The sequence below is a fragment of the Pseudophryne corroboree genome, chromosome 1, assembly GCF_028390025.1.
Source record: "Pseudophryne corroboree isolate aPseCor3 chromosome 1, aPseCor3.hap2, whole genome shotgun sequence".
Classification (NCBI taxonomy): domain Eukaryota; kingdom Metazoa; phylum Chordata; class Amphibia; order Anura; family Myobatrachidae; genus Pseudophryne; species Pseudophryne corroboree.
The window spans coordinates 299,724,463-299,742,713 of record NC_086444.1 but is presented as its reverse complement, the minus strand read 5'-3'; the positions used below and the strand labels follow the sequence as shown (position 1 = coordinate 299,742,713).

General features: G+C 48.1%; 1 protein-coding gene across 1 annotated transcript in view; it reads right to left on the bottom strand.

Annotated features, from left to right (window-relative positions):
• ALDH2 (aldehyde dehydrogenase 2 family member) overlaps positions 1–15,214 on the bottom strand; it is a 125,515-nt gene extending 110,301 nt beyond the window's left edge. Inside the window, exon 1 of the mRNA XM_063964395.1 lies at positions 15,005–15,214. Within this exon, the coding sequence (XP_063820465.1) occupies positions 15,005–15,124 (120 nt within the window). The 5' untranslated portion in view covers positions 15,125–15,214. The remainder of the gene's footprint in view (positions 1–15,004) is intronic.
• Positions 15,215–18,251: the final 3,037 nt, after the last annotated feature.

Sequence of the window (18,251 nt, the reverse complement as noted above, 5' to 3'; positions counted from 1 at the left end):
ATGCAGTATCTATGTGTGCCAGTGAACTTTTGAGGTAATCATTGCTGTCCAGGGCGCCCTGCACCCTTGTTGTGCTGTGTGTGTGGGGGAGCACTGGCGCGCAGCGCGACCGCTGCGCGGTACCTCACGAAGATCTGAAGTCTACTGCCGTCTTCGAAGTCTTCTTGCTTCTCATACTCACCCGGCTTCTATCTTCCGGCTCTGTGAGGACGGCGGCGCGGCTCTGAGACGAACAGCTAGGCGTACCAAGTGTTCCGACCCTCTGGAGCCAATGGTGTCCAGTAGCCTAAGAAGCAGAGCCTATCAGTAAAGTAGGTCTGCTTCTCTCTCCTCAGTCCCACGAAGCAGGGAGCCTGTTGCCAGCAGTGCTCCCTGAAAATAAAAAACCTAACAGTCTTTTTCCAGAGAAACTCAGTAGAACTCCCCTAGTGTGCAACCAGTCTCCTCTGGGCACAGAATCTAACTGAGGTCTGGAGGAGGGGCATAGAGGGAGGAGCCAGTTCACGCCCATTAAAAGGTCTTAAAGTGCCCATGTCTTCTGCAGAGCCTGTCTATACCCCATGGTCCTTACGGAGTTCCCAGTATCCTCTAGGACGTAAGAGAAATCGGGTTTGTTGGCGCTGAACAGTTTTGTGTGGGTTTACACCCTGGGATTAGCAGCCACCTGGTGAGGGGGTAGCCAGCCTCCTCAAACAATAAAACAACTGCAAGCAAATACCAGGCCAGCGCTTAATTCCAATGATGTTCCCAAAAGTATATAAAAAAAAAAAAACACAATTTATTAAACAAACCTAAAAAAATATGAACAATTAAAAAATTGATAGACCAAGATATATTAACCATATCAAGCTGAGGTATATCATACCTCTAATATTGACATTAATACATATATGATGTTATAAATTACACTAATTGTAAAAAGATAGAAGGTCGTCGCTGAAAACTTATATAGAAGAGACTCTCAATTTTGATTAGTCAGTCTCTCGTGCTTAGTTAGCAGCCTACAGTTTATGCAAGAATGAATCCTTCAGTTAGTGTGTTTAGCATCTAAAACCATACATGAATGTATCCTGAATCAGTATGGATTTTATCACAGCTGGAAAATGTCCATCAACTGAATATTCCACTGGGTAGATAAATAATGCAAAGATGTGAAGCTGTATAGTTACTGCTACTCGCTGTATGGTTGTAACTGTCCTTGCTGCACAGTGTTAGTTGTTGAAAGCCGCTCTATATCACCCTGTGCATGGGTAAGACATCTGTCAGCTGCACAATCGAGTGGGGAACCGCTCTCCGTCGTGCAGCACAGTTTAAATGCCCCGAGCCTCCGTACAACACCCCTGGCACAGTTAGAATAGTGCTTTGCAGGACGGGGTGTAAGGCGTTCCCGGTGCAGCAAGGAGCATGAATAGTGCAGTCTCGTCACAGATGAACAATTGCCGGCAAATGCTGGAGGACAATCAGCTGATATGACAGCGGGGTTTTCTTCTTGTGGGCACCATCAGTCTCAACGTCCCCTTCTCTCTGTACCCTGCGCTCGCCACAGGATCTAGTCCCGCTCTGTGGGTGTCGTGGATATCCAAGAGTGGGAATAGTCCTGTTTTGCCAGGATTCCAACTAGCGGCATTGCCGGCTGTTGGGATTCCGGCAGGGGTGTAGCGAGGGTGGCTCCAGTGGAGCGCGAGCTCTGGGCACCAAAAAAAAAAAGTTAGAGGGCGCAGATGGGACACACACTGACTCGGACTCAGAGACTAGGTGAGAAACAGGTCAGGCCAGTGGTGACAGCAGGAGACACTGACATCCAGCACATGCCGGAGCTATGCCCACCCTCTTTATGTCTCACTGTCTGCTTGTAGCTGTGCAGCTGGGTTACTTTTGTCCTGCAGCACCCCTCTCTGCCCCGGCTGCTGCAGCATAACATGTATAAATGGCTCTTCTGTGGTGTAACGTGTATAATAGACTCTACTGTGGCGTAACGGGTGTAAGGGGCTAAACAGTGGTGTAACGTATATAAGCGGCTGTGTGGCGTAACGTGTATAAGGGGCTCTACTGTGGCATAACGTGTATAAACAGCTCTTCTGTGGTGTAACATGTATAAGCATCTCTACTGTGTGGTGTAACATGAATAACGGTCTCTACTGGGTGGTGTAAAGTGATGAACGGAAACTACAGTGCAGTGTAATGTGAATTGGCACTATTCTGTGGTCACACCCCTAACCCCATGAAGCCACGATCCTGTATATTTATTGCATGCCTGCTGCATGCACTGTCCCTATTTTAAACTTGGGGTGCCCAGAAGAAACTTTCGCCCTGACCTCTACAAGGTCTAGAACTGGCCCTGTCAACAATTTAGAATTTTTTTTATATTTTTTATTTTCAAATATAACATGCCACCACATGTTGGCCAGGCTCCCAATTCTGTACAGGGCAGGGGGCACCGAAACATACCCTTGCTCCGGGCACCATGGCACCTAGCTACACCTCTGGATTACGGCATCGGTAACCTGACAGCCGGAAATTGAAAGGATCCCTTATGCAGCTATAGGATTGTTTACTCTCTGCATGAATCAATAACCTGGGCACCCAGGCTATATACTTGCAGCTTGATGATAAAATCGGAAGGCGGTCGTTAGGTCGACAAGCGTTAGAGCAAACATTGGGTCGACATGCTTTACGTCGACATGCATTAGGTCGACATGAGTTCACCTTTTTCATACTTAACGATCCACGTGGACTACAATTGGGAATGGTAACCTGTGCTGAGTGCAGTGGTAGCGCAGCGAGGCACCTTGCCCAAAGCATGGCGAGTGAACGTGGTGCACTAATTGGGGTTTCCTGTCACTTTACGAAGAAAACTACACCAAAAACAGTAAAAAAAAAAAAAAAAAAAAAACTCATGTCAGTCTTTTTCCATGTCAACCTTGTACATGTTGACCTAATGACCATGTCGACCCAATGCACCACACCCTATAAAATCAGTGGAGAGAGATTTTAGATGCAGATTTTTTTTTAGATTACTGCAACCGTCACTAATATTACACAGGTAATATTACTGTAAGCTATTCTCCATCAAAATTGAAGTATAAAACAAAACTAAATACTAGGAGTCAAAGAAGCTTCTACTAATGGTATTTTTTGGAATACAGTCAGACATTTCATAGGGAACTTTATTACGGGTAAAATGTTATTCTTCATTTGTAAGGTGCTATAAATGCTGCATTGTAAAGCATACATAAAATGTGACGTATGCAAATATGGTTTACAAAGACGACACAGAAGTGAGCAGGCCTGCACATACTGTAAGAGGTTACAGAAAGGGGGCAAATGCGGTGCACGTCTAAAAGTGCATATACATTGTAACCCCTCTCTTATTACTCTAATATGATGCTATTACTTATTTCACTAAGGGAGGGTTACTCAGTATCTGTGCCTCCACCCAAGCTGGTTATTGTAAGGCTCGCCTGGGTAAGCCTCCCACCTGCGGTGTATGTGTTAGTGTATTCAAATCAATTATTCATTACATCTTATATTGTACCTTTCTTCTCTTCCAGATTTCCACGATCCAATTCAAGCCACAAATATAAAGGTAAGTAATGTAATTTAATTACAGAATACCACTATAAAACATATATATATATATATATATATATATATATCTACTAATCCTATACATATTAGTTTGCATGCAATACAAAAACTTTCACCTGTTTTCAATTGAGACTGAGTTACCCGGGTACTCTTTAAAACCGATGTGCACAATTGGGGCCCATACCATAAAAAAACATTCCATATATAGAAGGACTCCGTAAACTGACTGTGGTATTTTATTCTTTGTTTTATATGGAACAGGAATTATTTAAGCCTTTGCTGATGATCCCCATTGCAATTGTATTCCAGTGTCATAGGTTTAATTAGCACTACTGTTCCTGGGATATTGTTGTGGTGATTTACTGCTTAAGGATATTTCAGTCCATGAAACACTGTAGCATTAACTTATATTAGTCACAGTATTTTGTTACTTGTGTTTCTCTTTGGGCAACTGAAATTATTATCTCTCTGAAACTTATGTAACAATTCCAGCTGTCTCCTTCACTTAGTGAGATAAGATATTAGTTACAGTCGCAAAGTAATACTGCTCTAACAGCTTTATCCAATTGACATAAATGTATGAATAACATATATATCATTAGATGGACTAATGATAAGCAATGTCTCCTCTTTCATACGAAGTGCAGAATTATACTATCCCATATATGAAATATAGTTAGAGTACCATTCTTTCCGCTTCACTGTAAATTCCGATGGGACACCCTTATATTTATCTAGCATATTACTTCAGTGTTTTGGGTTAACACTAGTCCAACAAATATGTTGTCTTGAAGTATTGTCTTATTCCACTCTGATATTTATATATTTAATGTAATATGCTACCATTACAGTTCTTTTCATATCCAGTCTTTAGAAACATCTAATATTTCCAATCACACCTAATCCGGTATTTCTATTACTCTCTAGGCTCCCTGGAATTTATCCCTAGTAATAGTCTATATAAGACTGTCAATTAGATCCCTTTCATATATATGATATTTCTCCCTCATTGCAGCTATTGCAGGGCTGTAATGACAGTTAAATGTATTCATAAGTGCCATATGCATTTCACTCTATTTATTGGCCAGTCTATGAATCTTTATAGCTATATTAGCTGCCTGAATTGAGATTCCAGCCTATTATGCCCCTCAGTTACTCTTTTGGGCTACTGCAAACTTATTGTTGACTTAGGCCACCGAGAACTGGTATCTGCAGTATGAAAATTACTTAAAGCAGAGTGTCAGCTGGAGTCTATGATGCCCAGTGTGTGTAGACTGCAGAGGGAAGTGTGGTTTTATCTCACTTACACGTCCCTAGTTATGCTGCTGCTGCGGCTGGATGACGCTCCCCCGACTCCTCCCCAGTGAGGTGGTGAGCAATTGAGCTGGGTTGTCCCTTGTGGGAGGCGGAAGATCCAGTCAGCTCCGCCTAGCCTGGATTGCTATGGAGACGTCTCTTCCGTCTTCCTCCGCTCATCGACCATCAGCCCAGCCAGACCGGGAGAGGCCACCGCCTCCTCGAGCAGCGGGCCGTCTCCAGCGGTGTCACCCCAGCTCTGCCTCCACTCCTTTCCCAAGGTATTGCCTGGCGTGGGTAGCGCTACTCAGTCCCTGCGGCGCCGCTGTATGTTCACAGCATACAGCTCTATTAGCGGCCTGCGGGAGATCTGAGCACACACACTAGCCAGGGGAACAGCAGCCAGCCCAGCAGTGTAGGCGAGCTCTGTTTATACCCACGGATAAAGGGACTCGCGCCGCACAGCCGTTCTCCATTGGTCCGCCGTCCCTAGCCACCACCAACCAGTGCCTCCCATCGTCAGCCGCTCGCGGTCAGCCCTGAACCCCGCTCGTGGACAAACTCTTCCCGCCCTGCAGGTTGTTGCTCCGCAGCGCGAGGTAAATGTTAAGGACCCGGTTTGCCGCCTTTTCTGCCCTGCAGGCTATTGCCCATCTTACCATGTCTCGAGCCCACCTTGAAGTACACACAACCACTGCTATATTAAAGAAACTATGGCAGCGGACCACCATCACAATGGATGACACAACTACTCCAATTCATTATACTCATATGAACCTCAGACCTATTGGATTTTACATGAACTACACATTCTAACAATAACTATATATTAATTTAAGGCTAAACAATCAATAATAAACAATATTCATGTTACAACATGGTCAGCCCTTTAGTGGGAGGTATAAGTGGAAGAGGCTCAACTTTTTAATAGAAGTAGTGTTGATAACAGTACATTAAAAAAGTCTGCAATCAGAGTAGTAAGAAAAAAAAACTGTCAAGTCTGAATGCTTAATTAAAGAAAGTACAAAAAAAAAAAAAAAACACACAATGAGACTAAATATTAGTGTTAGGGACAGAAAATTAATCTAGTTGTATAACAAAAGGGACACAACAGCAATTATGACATACTGTAATTTATGTTACATTAGATGGTTTCAGGAAACCACATGACTGAAAAATGCCATACTTGCAGATAGCACTGGCTTCTGTGTCAGGACTGTAAAAGTGAAAACAATTTAGGTGAAAGGTTTCCAACAATGCTGGTATACACTGCAGAGACTGACTCGTATCCCTTTCAGACCGCCAGTAATATCCCAGGTTATTGCACATTAACACACAGCAACCCTGGGACATTGGGGTTGATTCAATTCGGCAACAGTTGAATAGCGCCGGGAATTAGCTCCCGACGCTATTCAATTCAGCTCCAGTTAAGTCGGCGATGGCCCGTTCTCGCCGACTTAACAGGTAGTTTTGTCGGGAGAACGGGCATTCTCTGACTTATCTACCAGCGGCGATGCTGATTCCCGACAGAATCAGCCTCGCGCGGCAGCACTTTCGTCGGGTTTCTTCTCTCATCCCCCGGGGATGAGAAAAGAATTCCCGACAATTGAGGGTCAGTCGACCCCATTGTGCAGCATGAAAGCATCCTGTTGAAATAACATGGTTCCAGCAACCTGGTATTTCAACTCCGGTAGCGACCAGGGATGAACACAGCTTCAACCTGGGCCATGGTGCAGTGTGAATAGTTAAGCCAGGACGATTCATCCGGGACCCATTCACAATATGGGAAGAGCCTGAAGTCATCTCCAAGCGCCACCTCCACATGTGACGCAATCGACCTGTTCGAGGCCACCAGTCTCAAAGTTCTCTCAACCGGGTCACACTCGGGATGTACAAATGCTGGGTGCGACCCGGCATTTGCAGTGTGAAAGGAGTATAAGATGACGTAAAGGAGTAATGCAATACACGTTGAGGCCCAGTTATCAACGAGTGTAAAACGCTTTGTGAATGATGAAACTTGTTGCGTATGATAAATAGTGCTCCAGCCAATCAGCTCTCAACTGGCATTTTTCAAATACATGACAGGAGCTGATTGGCTGGGGCACCAGCATAGGCAATGACATACCTCCCAACATGACCCTCTCCAGGAGGGACAGAATGCTCTGCTTCGGCTCTTTCCTCTTAATAGGGCGGGATGTACTAATGTACATCGCCGCCCATCGCCACGATGCTGATCGCATATGTATTAACATATGCGATCAGCATTGCGGAGGAAAGCTCTTCCGATAAGAGCTGTCCTCTGCGATGCGCAGCGGCAGCCTGACTTCCGGGATTCGGCCCCAGAAGTCAGTCTGCGCATGCGCGGGGTGACGGGGGCGGCCGCAGGGCATGCTGGGAGGGATCCGATCGGATCCCTCACACAGCGCCGCGGAGAGAAGCCCATAGGCTTCTATGGACGTAAGCCAGCAAAAGCTGGCGTATCCTACCGCGGCGCTGTCCTGCCGGCCGGGGGTTAGTACATCAGGAAAATGCGGTAAACAGGGAGTTTACCGCATTTTCCGCTTAGTACATCCCGCCCAATGTATGATTGTCTGCACCTGTATTGAACAGGTTCCTGGATTAGAAAGGTATTTCAGTACAGGTGAAGGCAATCATAAATTAAGAGGGAAGTGCAGGAGCAGAGTGTTCTGTCCCTCCTGGAGAGGGTCATGTTGGGAGGCAAGCAACAAGTTTCATCATTCACGAGTTTTATCACTTGTTTATAAATGAAACCCTATTACCCATTTCACATCTCCAATGCCGAATACCACCCAGGAATTGGAAACTGGTCCTTCCCAGGTGGGATCCGGCATTGGAGCCTCTCTGCTGGCTTCCCGACTCAGTTGGCATAGCAGCAGGGGGCGGAGCCAGCAGCAGGGGTGGAGGCGGCGCTGGGAGAAAAGCTCATCTCCGCGCCACCTCCCCCTATGTAGTGAACGGGTCCCATCGACCCAGGAGTCCGTTTACGCTGCCACTGATCAGGTATTCAACCCAGGAATTCTCCAAGTCCCCTTTCACGTTGCACACTGACACGTGTCGACTCGGCAATAAGCCTGTCGATACCGGGTTATTTTTGCGATGTGAAACGGGTGTATGTCAGTCAAGTTAAAGCCACAACAATATGGCGTGATCTGGATTGCGAGCCTCACTGTACAGCACTACAGAAGGGGCTGACCAGTGACCACGTTACCAAACAGCACAGATGAGGTCAAAGGGGACATCCCTCCCGGGCCCAAAACTTCAGGGGGGCCCCCATCACTTGCTTGGTCCAGTTGATCTCCGCTTTGTTGCCTTCATTACGCTTGCGGCATGTTTCTCTGCCATCACGTCCTTGTCTGACGATCTGCTGCCGCTGAAGAGCCGGGCAGCAGAGCAGCAAACACGGGCTACACTGACTGTGCGAGTCAGGGCTCCTTATAGCAGCTGCCTGCAAGCACTACCTCTGTCCATACCTGCACCCTAAGTGCCTGGATGGCACCCTCACAGCCTCACTGTCAGGGCAGGATGTACTAAAGGGAAAATGCGGTACCGCATTTTCATATGTACTAAGGTCCCACCGCTGGGATTACGCCTCCGGGGGTATCGCCATCTTTTGATGGCAATACCCCATAGAAGCCTATGGGCTTCTTACAGCCTCTGCATCCCGCCGCCGACCTGCGCCGCTCACGACGATCTCTCTACCCCCGGCCCCCCTCCTCCTTTCAGCTGCAGGGGGGAGAAGGAGGATCATGGGGACTCCCTGCACGTCACCTCCCAGGGCTGCCACAAACCTTGTCCTGTGGAACATCACTGATCACAGGACACCCCTGGCATCGCTCTGTGATACTAATCGCATATGTTAGTACATATGCGATTAGTATCATTGCGTTGACCAGCGATGACCCGCGATCAGTGACAGTACATCCCGCCCTCATACTGTATACTATGTCAAAGCAATGCCATATTTTTCTATATAAATGTGTGTATGCTGAGAGATTACACATATATATTTTTTTTTTCACGATGCTGAAGTTAGCTTCTTAATCGGCCAGCTTCTTATTCACTTCTTATTCGAGCTCCAGCTTCTTAATCAGAAAATTTAGTTTTGCAAGGGTTAATGAGTCTTGGGTCACAAATTTTACCCCTGAAATTAACAGAGGGTGGTCACTTGCATGTGACCCATTTGTATTTTGCCTGGCCCAACGCTGGTTTGGGCATGAAATACACTAGCAAAGTGGGCACACACACCATAATTTTACTATTTTGAATAAGTAGCTGTAGTTTTGCAAGGGTTAAACAGTCTTGGGCCACAAATTTGACACCTGAAATCAACAGAGGGTGGTCACTTACATATGACCCACTTGTATTTTGCTTGGCCGAACGCTGTTTTGGGCATGAAATACACTGGCAAAGTGAGTACACGCACCATTTTGTAAATTGCCATTTTGAATAAGTAGCTGTAGTTTTGCAAGGGTTAACTAGTCTTGGGCCACAAATTTGACCCCCAAAAACAACAGAGGGTGGTCACTTGCATGTGACCCACTTGTATTTTGCTTGGCCCAACGATGTTTTGTGCATGAAATACACTGGTAAAGTGGGCACAAACACCATATTTTACCATTTTGAATAAGTAGCTGTAGTTTTGCAAGGGTTAACTAATTTTTTTGTTTGTACATTTTTCCTACCTTATATCTGTCTGTTTTTACCCAGTTTTGTTTTTTCACAGTTGTTTACAATTGTAAAGTTCAACGGAATTTGCTGCGCTATATAAGAATCTGATAATAAGGAGATTTAATTTCAGAACTTAACTTTGTTAAATCTCTTTCTGCGAGGTACACTGGATTCCGCAGGGAACAACATCGGGGTGTAGAGTTGGATATTAATCCGAGGCACCAACAGGCTAAAGCTTTGACTGTTCCCAGGATGCCTTGCACCGCCTCCTCTATAACCCCGCCTGCATGCACAGGAGCTCAGTTTTGTTAACCAGTCCAATGCAGTAGCAGGTAAAAGATACGACAACAGTTAGTAGCCACACAGACCCACATTCTCACAACAGGAGAAGGTACCAGCGGCCAATGCCATACAAACCCAAAGAAGCGAAGTGCGTCAGGGTGGGTGCCCTGTGGAGTCCAGTGTAACTCGCAGAAAGAGATTTAACAAAGGATAAGTTCTTTCCATAAATCTCCTTTTCTGCAGCTGGGTACACTAGTATTCCACAGGGAATAACATTGGGGATGTCCTAAAGCAGTTCCTTATGTGTGGGGATGCAGTGTAGTGGGCACAAGAAACCCGCGTCCAAAGGAAGCATCCAGGGAGGCGGAAGTATCAAAGGCATAGAACCTAATAAACGTGTTCACTTAGGACTACGTAGCCGCCTTGCACAATTTTTCGAGGGAGGCGCCACGGCAGGCCGCCCAAGAAGGTCCAACAGCCCGAGTAGAATGGGCCTTGATAGTTGAGGGAGCTGGAAGACCAGCCTGTACATAAGCTTGTGCAATCACCATTCTAATCCATCTGGCCAAGTTCTGCTTATTAGCAGGCCAGCCACGTTTATGAAAACCAAAAAGAACAAATAGAGAATCCGATCTCCTAAGGGAAGCGGTTCTCTTCACGTAGATACGGAGAGCCCGTACCACATCCAAATACCGCTATTTGGAGGACAAATCAGGAGAGATAAAGGCCGGAACCACAATCTCTTGGCTAAGGTGGAAAGATGATACTACCTTAGGTAAATAACCAGGGCGAGTTCAAATAACCGCACGGTCACAGTGAAAAATCAGAAAGTGTGACCGACATGACAAGGCACCCAAGTTCAAAACCCGTCTAGCAGAGGCAATAGCCAGCAAAAACAAGACCTTAAGCATAAGCCACTTAAGGTCCACAGACTCAAGAGGTTCAAACGTAGCCTCATGCAGGGCATCTAGAACAACAGACAAATCCCAAAGGAGCCACCGAAGGGACATAGGGAGGTTGAATCCTTAGAACACCCTGAGTGAAAGTATGAACGTCAGGCAGAGACGCAATTTTTCCCTGAATCCATATCGACAAGGCTGAAATATAAACCTTGAGGGAGGCCAGACGAAGGCCTAAGTCCAGGCCCTGTTGCAGGAATGACAAAAGTTTTGCAGTACTGAACTTGTATGCATCATAATTCTTAGCAGCAGACCAGGTGAAGTAAGAATTCCAGACTCTATAATAACGCCGAGCCGAAGCTGGTTTACAGGCTTTCAACATCGTTTGAATGACCGCCTCAGAAAAAACTTTGGCACTCAGGACGGAAGCTTCAAGAGCCACGCTGTGAAAGCAATCCTGGTAGACACAGGGGCCCTGAACTAGGAAGTCTGGGCATTGTGGAAGTAGAAGAGGACGCTCTATCGAGAGACCCTGTAGGTCTGAGAAGCAATGTACTCTGGGACATGCTGGAGCGAGTAGAAGTAGGATTCCTCCTTCTTGCTTGAACTTCCTTATTACCCTGGTCAGGAGTGACACCGGAGGGAACACGTACGGCAACCGAAATTTCCATGGAACTGCCAGTGCATCCACGAACGCTGCTTGAGGATCCCTTATTCTTGCTCCGAAGACCGAAACCTTATCATTGTGTCGAGACGCAATCAGGTCTACATCTGGTAGACCCCGCTTGTCTACTAGGAGTTGAAATACTTCAGGATGAAGGCTCCACTCTCTGGCGTGTATGTCCAGACGACTGAGGAAGCCCGCTTTCCAGTTTAGGACCCCCAGAATGAACACTGCTGATATGGCTGGCAGATGGCGTTCCGCCCGGTTCCGGTATGAAAGATAGATAGTGTCTAGTTAGACAGTCAATAGATAGACACCATATGTTAGACAGACATTAGGTCGACAGGGTCAAAAGGTCGACAGGGTCAAAAGGTCTACACAATGTTTTTTTTTTTTCATTTTTGTGGTTTGTGTGGATAGTTTTGTCATCTGGGACCCCCAATTGTAGAAAGGCTTCGCTCGCCACGCTTCGGGCACAGTGGCTCGCTGCGCTCGCCACAAGGTTTATAACCAACTCTATGCCGACATGGATAGAGAAAGTATGAAATAATCCAAAAACATGTTAAATAAAAAAAAACACATTTGTCTATCTTTTTTATGTCGACCATCATCATGTCGACCTTTTGACCATGTCGACCTTTTGACCCTGTCGACCTAATGTCTGTCTAATATATGGTGTCTATTGACTGTCTAACTAGACACTGACTATCTACTAAACGGATAGGGTTCCGCCCAGTGAAGGATCTTTGACACTTCCAACATTGCCATGCGGCTTCGAGTGCCGCCTTGATGGTTTATGTACGCCACTGTGGTAGCATTGTCCAATTGTACTTGAAAAGGCCTGTTCTGTACCAGAGTCAGAGCAAGTTTCAGAGCATTGAACACTGCCCGCAACTCCAGAATATTTATCGGGAGGAGAGATTCCTCCCTGGTCCACCGACCCTGAAGAGAATGTAGTTCCAACACTGCACCCCAACCCCGCAGACTGGCATCCGTCGTCAGAAGGACCCAGTTGGAGATCCAGAAGGGACGACCCCTGCTCAATTGTTGGTCCTGTAGCCACCAGGTCAGTGACAGACGAACCTCTGGAGTCAAGGATATCATGTGAGATCTGATCCGGTGAGGCAGGCTGTCCCACTTGGCAAGGATTAGCTTCTGCAGAGGGCGAGAGTGAAACTTAGCATACTCCACCATGTCCAAAGCCGACACCATGAGGCCTAGTACTTGCATCGCCGAGTGGATCGACACTCGTGGGCAAGAAAGGAAGTATTGTATACTGTCCTGACGCTTCAGGACCTTCTCCTGAGACAAGAACAACCGTTGGTTGAGTGTGTCCAACAATGCCCCCAGGTGCACCATGCTCTGAGCAGGGACCAGGGAGGATTTCTTCCAGTTGATGAGCCACCCGTGGGCTTGCAGAAATTGGACAGTCAGTTCCAGATGATGGAGGAGAACCTCTGGGGCGTTTCCCAGGATAAACAAATCATCCAGACCTGGTGGGATCCTGATACCCTAACGGCGGAGTAGGGCAGTCATAACCGCCATGACCTTGTTGAAGATTTGCGGAGCCGTGGTCAGGCAAAAAGGTAAGGCCTGGAATTGATAATGTAGGTTGCCAATAGCAAACCGCAGGTTTTGTTGATGCGATATGGCAATAGGTATATGTTGTCCATAGATACCATATAGTCCATGGGCTCCAAAGCCAGAACAATAGAGTGAAGGGTTTCCATACGGAACTTGGAAACCTTCACAAAATTGTTCAAAGACTTGAGGTTTAGAATGGGCCGGGAGGATCCATTCAGTTTCGGAACTAGGAACAAAATATGGTGTTTGTGCCCACTTTGCCAGTGTATTTCATGCCCAAAACAGTGTTGGGCAAAGCAAAGTACAAGTGGGCCATATGTAAGTGACCACGCTTTGTTGATTTCAGGTGTCAAATTTGTGGCCCAAGACTAGTTAACCCTTGCAAAACTGCAGCTACTTATTCAAAATGGCAATTTATAAAATGGTGTTTGTGCCCACTTTGCAAGTGTATTTCATGCCCAAAACAGCTTTGAGCCAAGCAAAGTACAAGTGGGTCATATTTAAGTGACCACGCATTGTTGATTTCAGGTGTCACATTTTTGGCCCAAGTCTGGTTAACCCTTGCAAAACTACAGCTACTTATTCAAAATTGTGAATTATGGTGTTTGTGCCCACTTTGCCAGTGTATTTCATGCCCAAAACAGCATTGGGCCAGGCAAAATACAAGTGGGTCACATTCAAGTAACCACCCTCTGTGGTTTTTGGGGGTCAAATTTGTGGCCCGAGACTGGTTAACCCTTGCAAAACTACAGCTACTTATTCAAAATGGTAAATTATGGTGTTTGTGCCCACTTTGCCAGTGTACTACATGCCCAAAACAGCTTTGGGCCAAGCAAAATACAAGTGGTCATATGTAAGTGACCACCCTCTGTTGATTTCAGGTGTCAGATTTGTGGCCCAAGACTGGTTAACCCTTGCAAAACTACAGCTGCTTATTCAAAATGGCAAAATATGGTGTTTGTGCCCACTTTGCCAGTGTATTTCATGCCCAAAACAGCTTTGGGCCAAGCAAAATACAAGTGGGTCATATGTAAGTGACCACCCTCTGTTGATTTCAGGTGTCAAATTTGTGGCCCAAGACTGGTTAACCCTTGCAAAACTACAGCTACTTATTCAAAATGGCAAAATATGCTTTGCCAGTGTATTTCATGCACAAAACAGCGTTGGGCCAGGCAAAATACAAGTGGGTCACATGCAAGTGACCACCCTCTGTTGTTTTTGGGGGTCAAATTTGTGGCCCAAGACTAGTTAACCCTTCCAAAACTACAGATACTTAATCAAAATGGCAATTTATAAAATGGTGTTTGTGCCCACTTTGCCAGTGTATTTCATGCCCAAAACAGCATTGGGCCAGGCAAAATACAAGTGGGTCATATGTAAGGGAACCTACATCCAGGTGTCAAATTTGTTACCCAAGACTCATTAACCCTTTCAAAACTGAATAATCTGATTAAGAAGCTGGAGTTCGAATAAGAAGTGAATAAGAAGCTAGAGCTTGAATAAGAAGCTGGCCGAATAAGAAGCTAACTTCAGCCTCGTTTTTTTTTTACAGCCACTTTATGCTTTATAAGGGTGGGGGGGGGGGGGGGGGGGAGAGAGAGACACACTCAAGGCAGGTTGGGGGCCCCGGGGGGGATTGGTGTATCGGGCCCCAAGATTTCTCTTGCTGGGACACTGACTGACCAATGTCCCATTAGGATTTTCTCCGCACACAGGAGGCAGATGAGGAAGGGTTACAATGTGGGACCTTGCTTGCAGTGTGCGCTGCGCTGTGCAATACTAGCGTGAGCCGTCACTCGCTTCTGCTTCCGAATGTGTGCACTGTGCAGGCGGCCTGACGTTACATGCAGCTGCACTGCCAAATAAACAACTTTAGCGAATTGCAGGCAGCTGTGTCGGAGTGCGCGGACCTCTATACACAGACCGATGCCCCGATCCCCGCACTGCAGCCAGAAATCAGTAGCTGGCGATATAGGGATTTCCAAAATAAGAAAGGCATTACCTGGTTATATTGCACATCTGGCTTAGGGTTGGGGGCAGGGATGGCGGCAGCGGAGAATCTGCTGATCTGCACCCCGAAAGGCGATTTAGAGCACAGGTTTCCCAGCACAGCTCGGAGCATGGTGCAGCGCTGTCACTAACTCGTTCGTCCAGAGCAACTACCTGGCGGCCAAAGCAGCAGCTGCAGGGGATCAACTGGTGTTATCTACTCACACACCCAGAGAGTATAATGCCGGAGGACCCTCCCAGTTGTCACACACACTGCAGCCCCTCCCACATTCCCAATAAGGCCGAGCCCTCATGCATGACCTGCCAGCAGCAGGACGGGGCTAATTAGGCATCGCCCCCAGACTAAATGATAACTGCCTGAAAGGACTGAGCTCTTGGTGTAAAGAAAAGTTTTGATTCATCACCAGTCTTTGTTATACAGTATGTAGAGATGTGCAGCGGACACGTCTCAGGTTTTGGTTTTGGATCTGGATTGGTTTTGACAAAACCACCCTTTTGGGTTTTGGTTTTCGATCTGGATGATTTTTGAAAAAAAACATAAAAACAGCTAAAATCACAGAATTTGGGGGTAATTTTGATCCTATGGTATTATTAAAATCAATGGCATTCAGTTCCACTCATTTCCAGTCTGTTTTGAACACCTCACAATATTGTTCTTAGGCCAAAAGGTTGCACGAGGTCGCTGGATGACTAAGCTAAGCGACCCAAGTGGGCGGCACAAACACCTGGCCCATGTAGGAGTGGCACTGCAGTGGGAGACAGGATGGAAGTTTTAAAAACTAGGCCCCAAAGAGCACATAATGCAAAGAAAAAAAAGGGGCAAGATGGAATTGTCCTTGGGCCCTCCCACCCGTATGTTGTATATACAGGACATGCACACTTTAACAAACCAATCCTTTCAACGTCAGGGTCTGCCACACGACCAGAGGCGTAACTAGCATGGGGCGAGCAGGGTGCGTGCCCTGGCCGCCGTGGCATCCCCAGCAGAGGGGGGCGCCACCAGCACCTGCATGGCCCGCTCGCCCTATGCGCCCACTGCCGCCAGAGCTCTGCACTCCATCGTTGCGATGCTGCTGCTGGCCTCTTCCTGCTGGGAGCGTGCTCCCCTGTGCGAACAGCCCGCTGTTACCTGCCGCCTCAGCCCGCTGGCAGGGGAGGGGGGTGAAAGTCCCGCTCCCCCTGCCAGAAGCAGCTCCCGCTCCGTGCACAATGGCTGCAGCTCCCACTACCGCCCGCACCGCGGCTTCACGCCTCCTGCAAACACGTACACTGCAGCTTCCCCCCTATCTGGGAGCCAGGAGCAAGCCGGACCCGGCAGGTAAGGGGGGAAGTAATGCCTGTTTACCGGCAATGGGGAAAGCTCCTGCTTATTAAAGTCTGCTGCAGTCAATAGAGGTGCATGTCTCTATATCTGCCATCTCACCCTGCCAGTGTCACCTGCTGCCCCCAGATCTTCCCTCACCCCCTAACAGTGTCACGCGCAGCCCCAGATCTACCCTAACCCCCTGCCAGTGTCACCCACTGCCCTCACACCCTGCCAGTGTCACCCCCTGCCAGTGTCACCCGCTGCCCTCACCCCCTGCCAGTGTCACCTGTTGTCCTCACGCCCTGCCAGTGTCACCCACTGCCCTCGCCCCCTGCCAGTGTCACCCGCTGCCCTCACCCCCTGCCAGTGTCACCTGTTGTCCTCACGCCCTGCCAGTGTCACCCACAGCCCCCAGATCTGCCCTCAGCCCATGCCCCTAGATCTTCCCTCACCCTGTATCTAGATCTGCCATCACCCCCTATTCCCAGATCTTCCCTCACCCCCTGCTCCTAAATCTGTCCTTTCCCCATGCCAGTGTCACCCCTGTACCTATATCTGCCCTCACCCCCTGTACCCAGAGGTCTACCCTCACCCCCTGATAGGGTCACCTCCTGTACACTGATCTGCCTTCAACACCTGCCAATGTCTACCCCTACACCCCTGATCTGCCTTCACCCCTGCCAATGTCACCCCTGCACCTATATCTGCCCTCATCTGCTGCCATTGTCGCCCCCTGCACCCAGAGATCTACCCTAACCCCCACCAGAATCACCCCTCTGTACCCAGGGATCTGCCATCTGAGGGACACGGGGATGCTGTGAGACACAAGACAGGAGGCAGGAGTGAGGAGGCAGGAGTGACGGGGCATGATGCAAGAGTGACGGGGCAGGAGGCAGGAGTGAGGGGGCATGATGCAGGAGTGACGGGGCAGGAGGCAGGAGTGAGGGGGCAGGAGGCAGGAGTAACGGAACATGATGCAGGAGTGAGGGGGCAGGAGTGACGGCGATGATGCAGGAGTGACGGGGCAGGGGGCAGGAGTGAAGAGGCAGGAGTGACAGGGCATGATGCAGGAGTGAGGGGGCAGGAGGCAGGAGTGACAGGGCAGGATGCAGGAGTGAGGAGGCAGGAGTGACGGGGCATGATGCAGGAGTGACGAGGCAGGAGTGAGGGGGCATGATGCAGGAGTGAGGGGGCAGGAGGCAGGAGTGACGGGGCATGATGCAGGAGTGACGGGACAGGATGCAGGAGTGACGGGGCAGGATGCAGGAGTGACGGGGTATGATGTAAGAGTGAGGGGGCAGGAGGCAGGAGTGACGGGGCATGATGCAGGAGTGACGGGTAAACGATACTAATGCTTACCATGGCAGTAACAGCGGGGAGGATGGCGCACACCGGGATCCTGCAGCAGGAGAGAAGAACCCCTTCGGAGCGCAGCAGACCACACTGAAAAGGGTGCATCCCCGGACGTGGAGTGTCAGAGTTGGCAGAAGCGCCGCAGCTTGGGGTGAGAAACCGCTGCAACCCTTCCACTGCTAAACTCTGCAATTAGTCAATAAAGGGGGTAGGCTCCCCTCACCACAGTGCCCAGCAGGATTAGTTAATTAAGGGGATAGGATCCCCTCACTCTGTAATGTGAATTTCGGCTCATACCGTGTGCTGTAATGTGAATTTCGGCTCATACCGTGTGCTATAATGTGAATTTCGGCTCATACCGTGTGATATAATGTGAAAGGGGCACCAGTACTATAGTATAAGGGGTCCTACTACACTGAAGGTCACGCCCCTTTTGAGTGATCACGCCCCCTTTTCCGGAGCGGCGCGCGCATAATTGCTACCTTCACTTTTTCATTCTCCCTTCAAAAATTCCACTTCCACCACTGCACCTACATCTATACATACACACCCAGACATCCTTATATACAGTGACATCGGT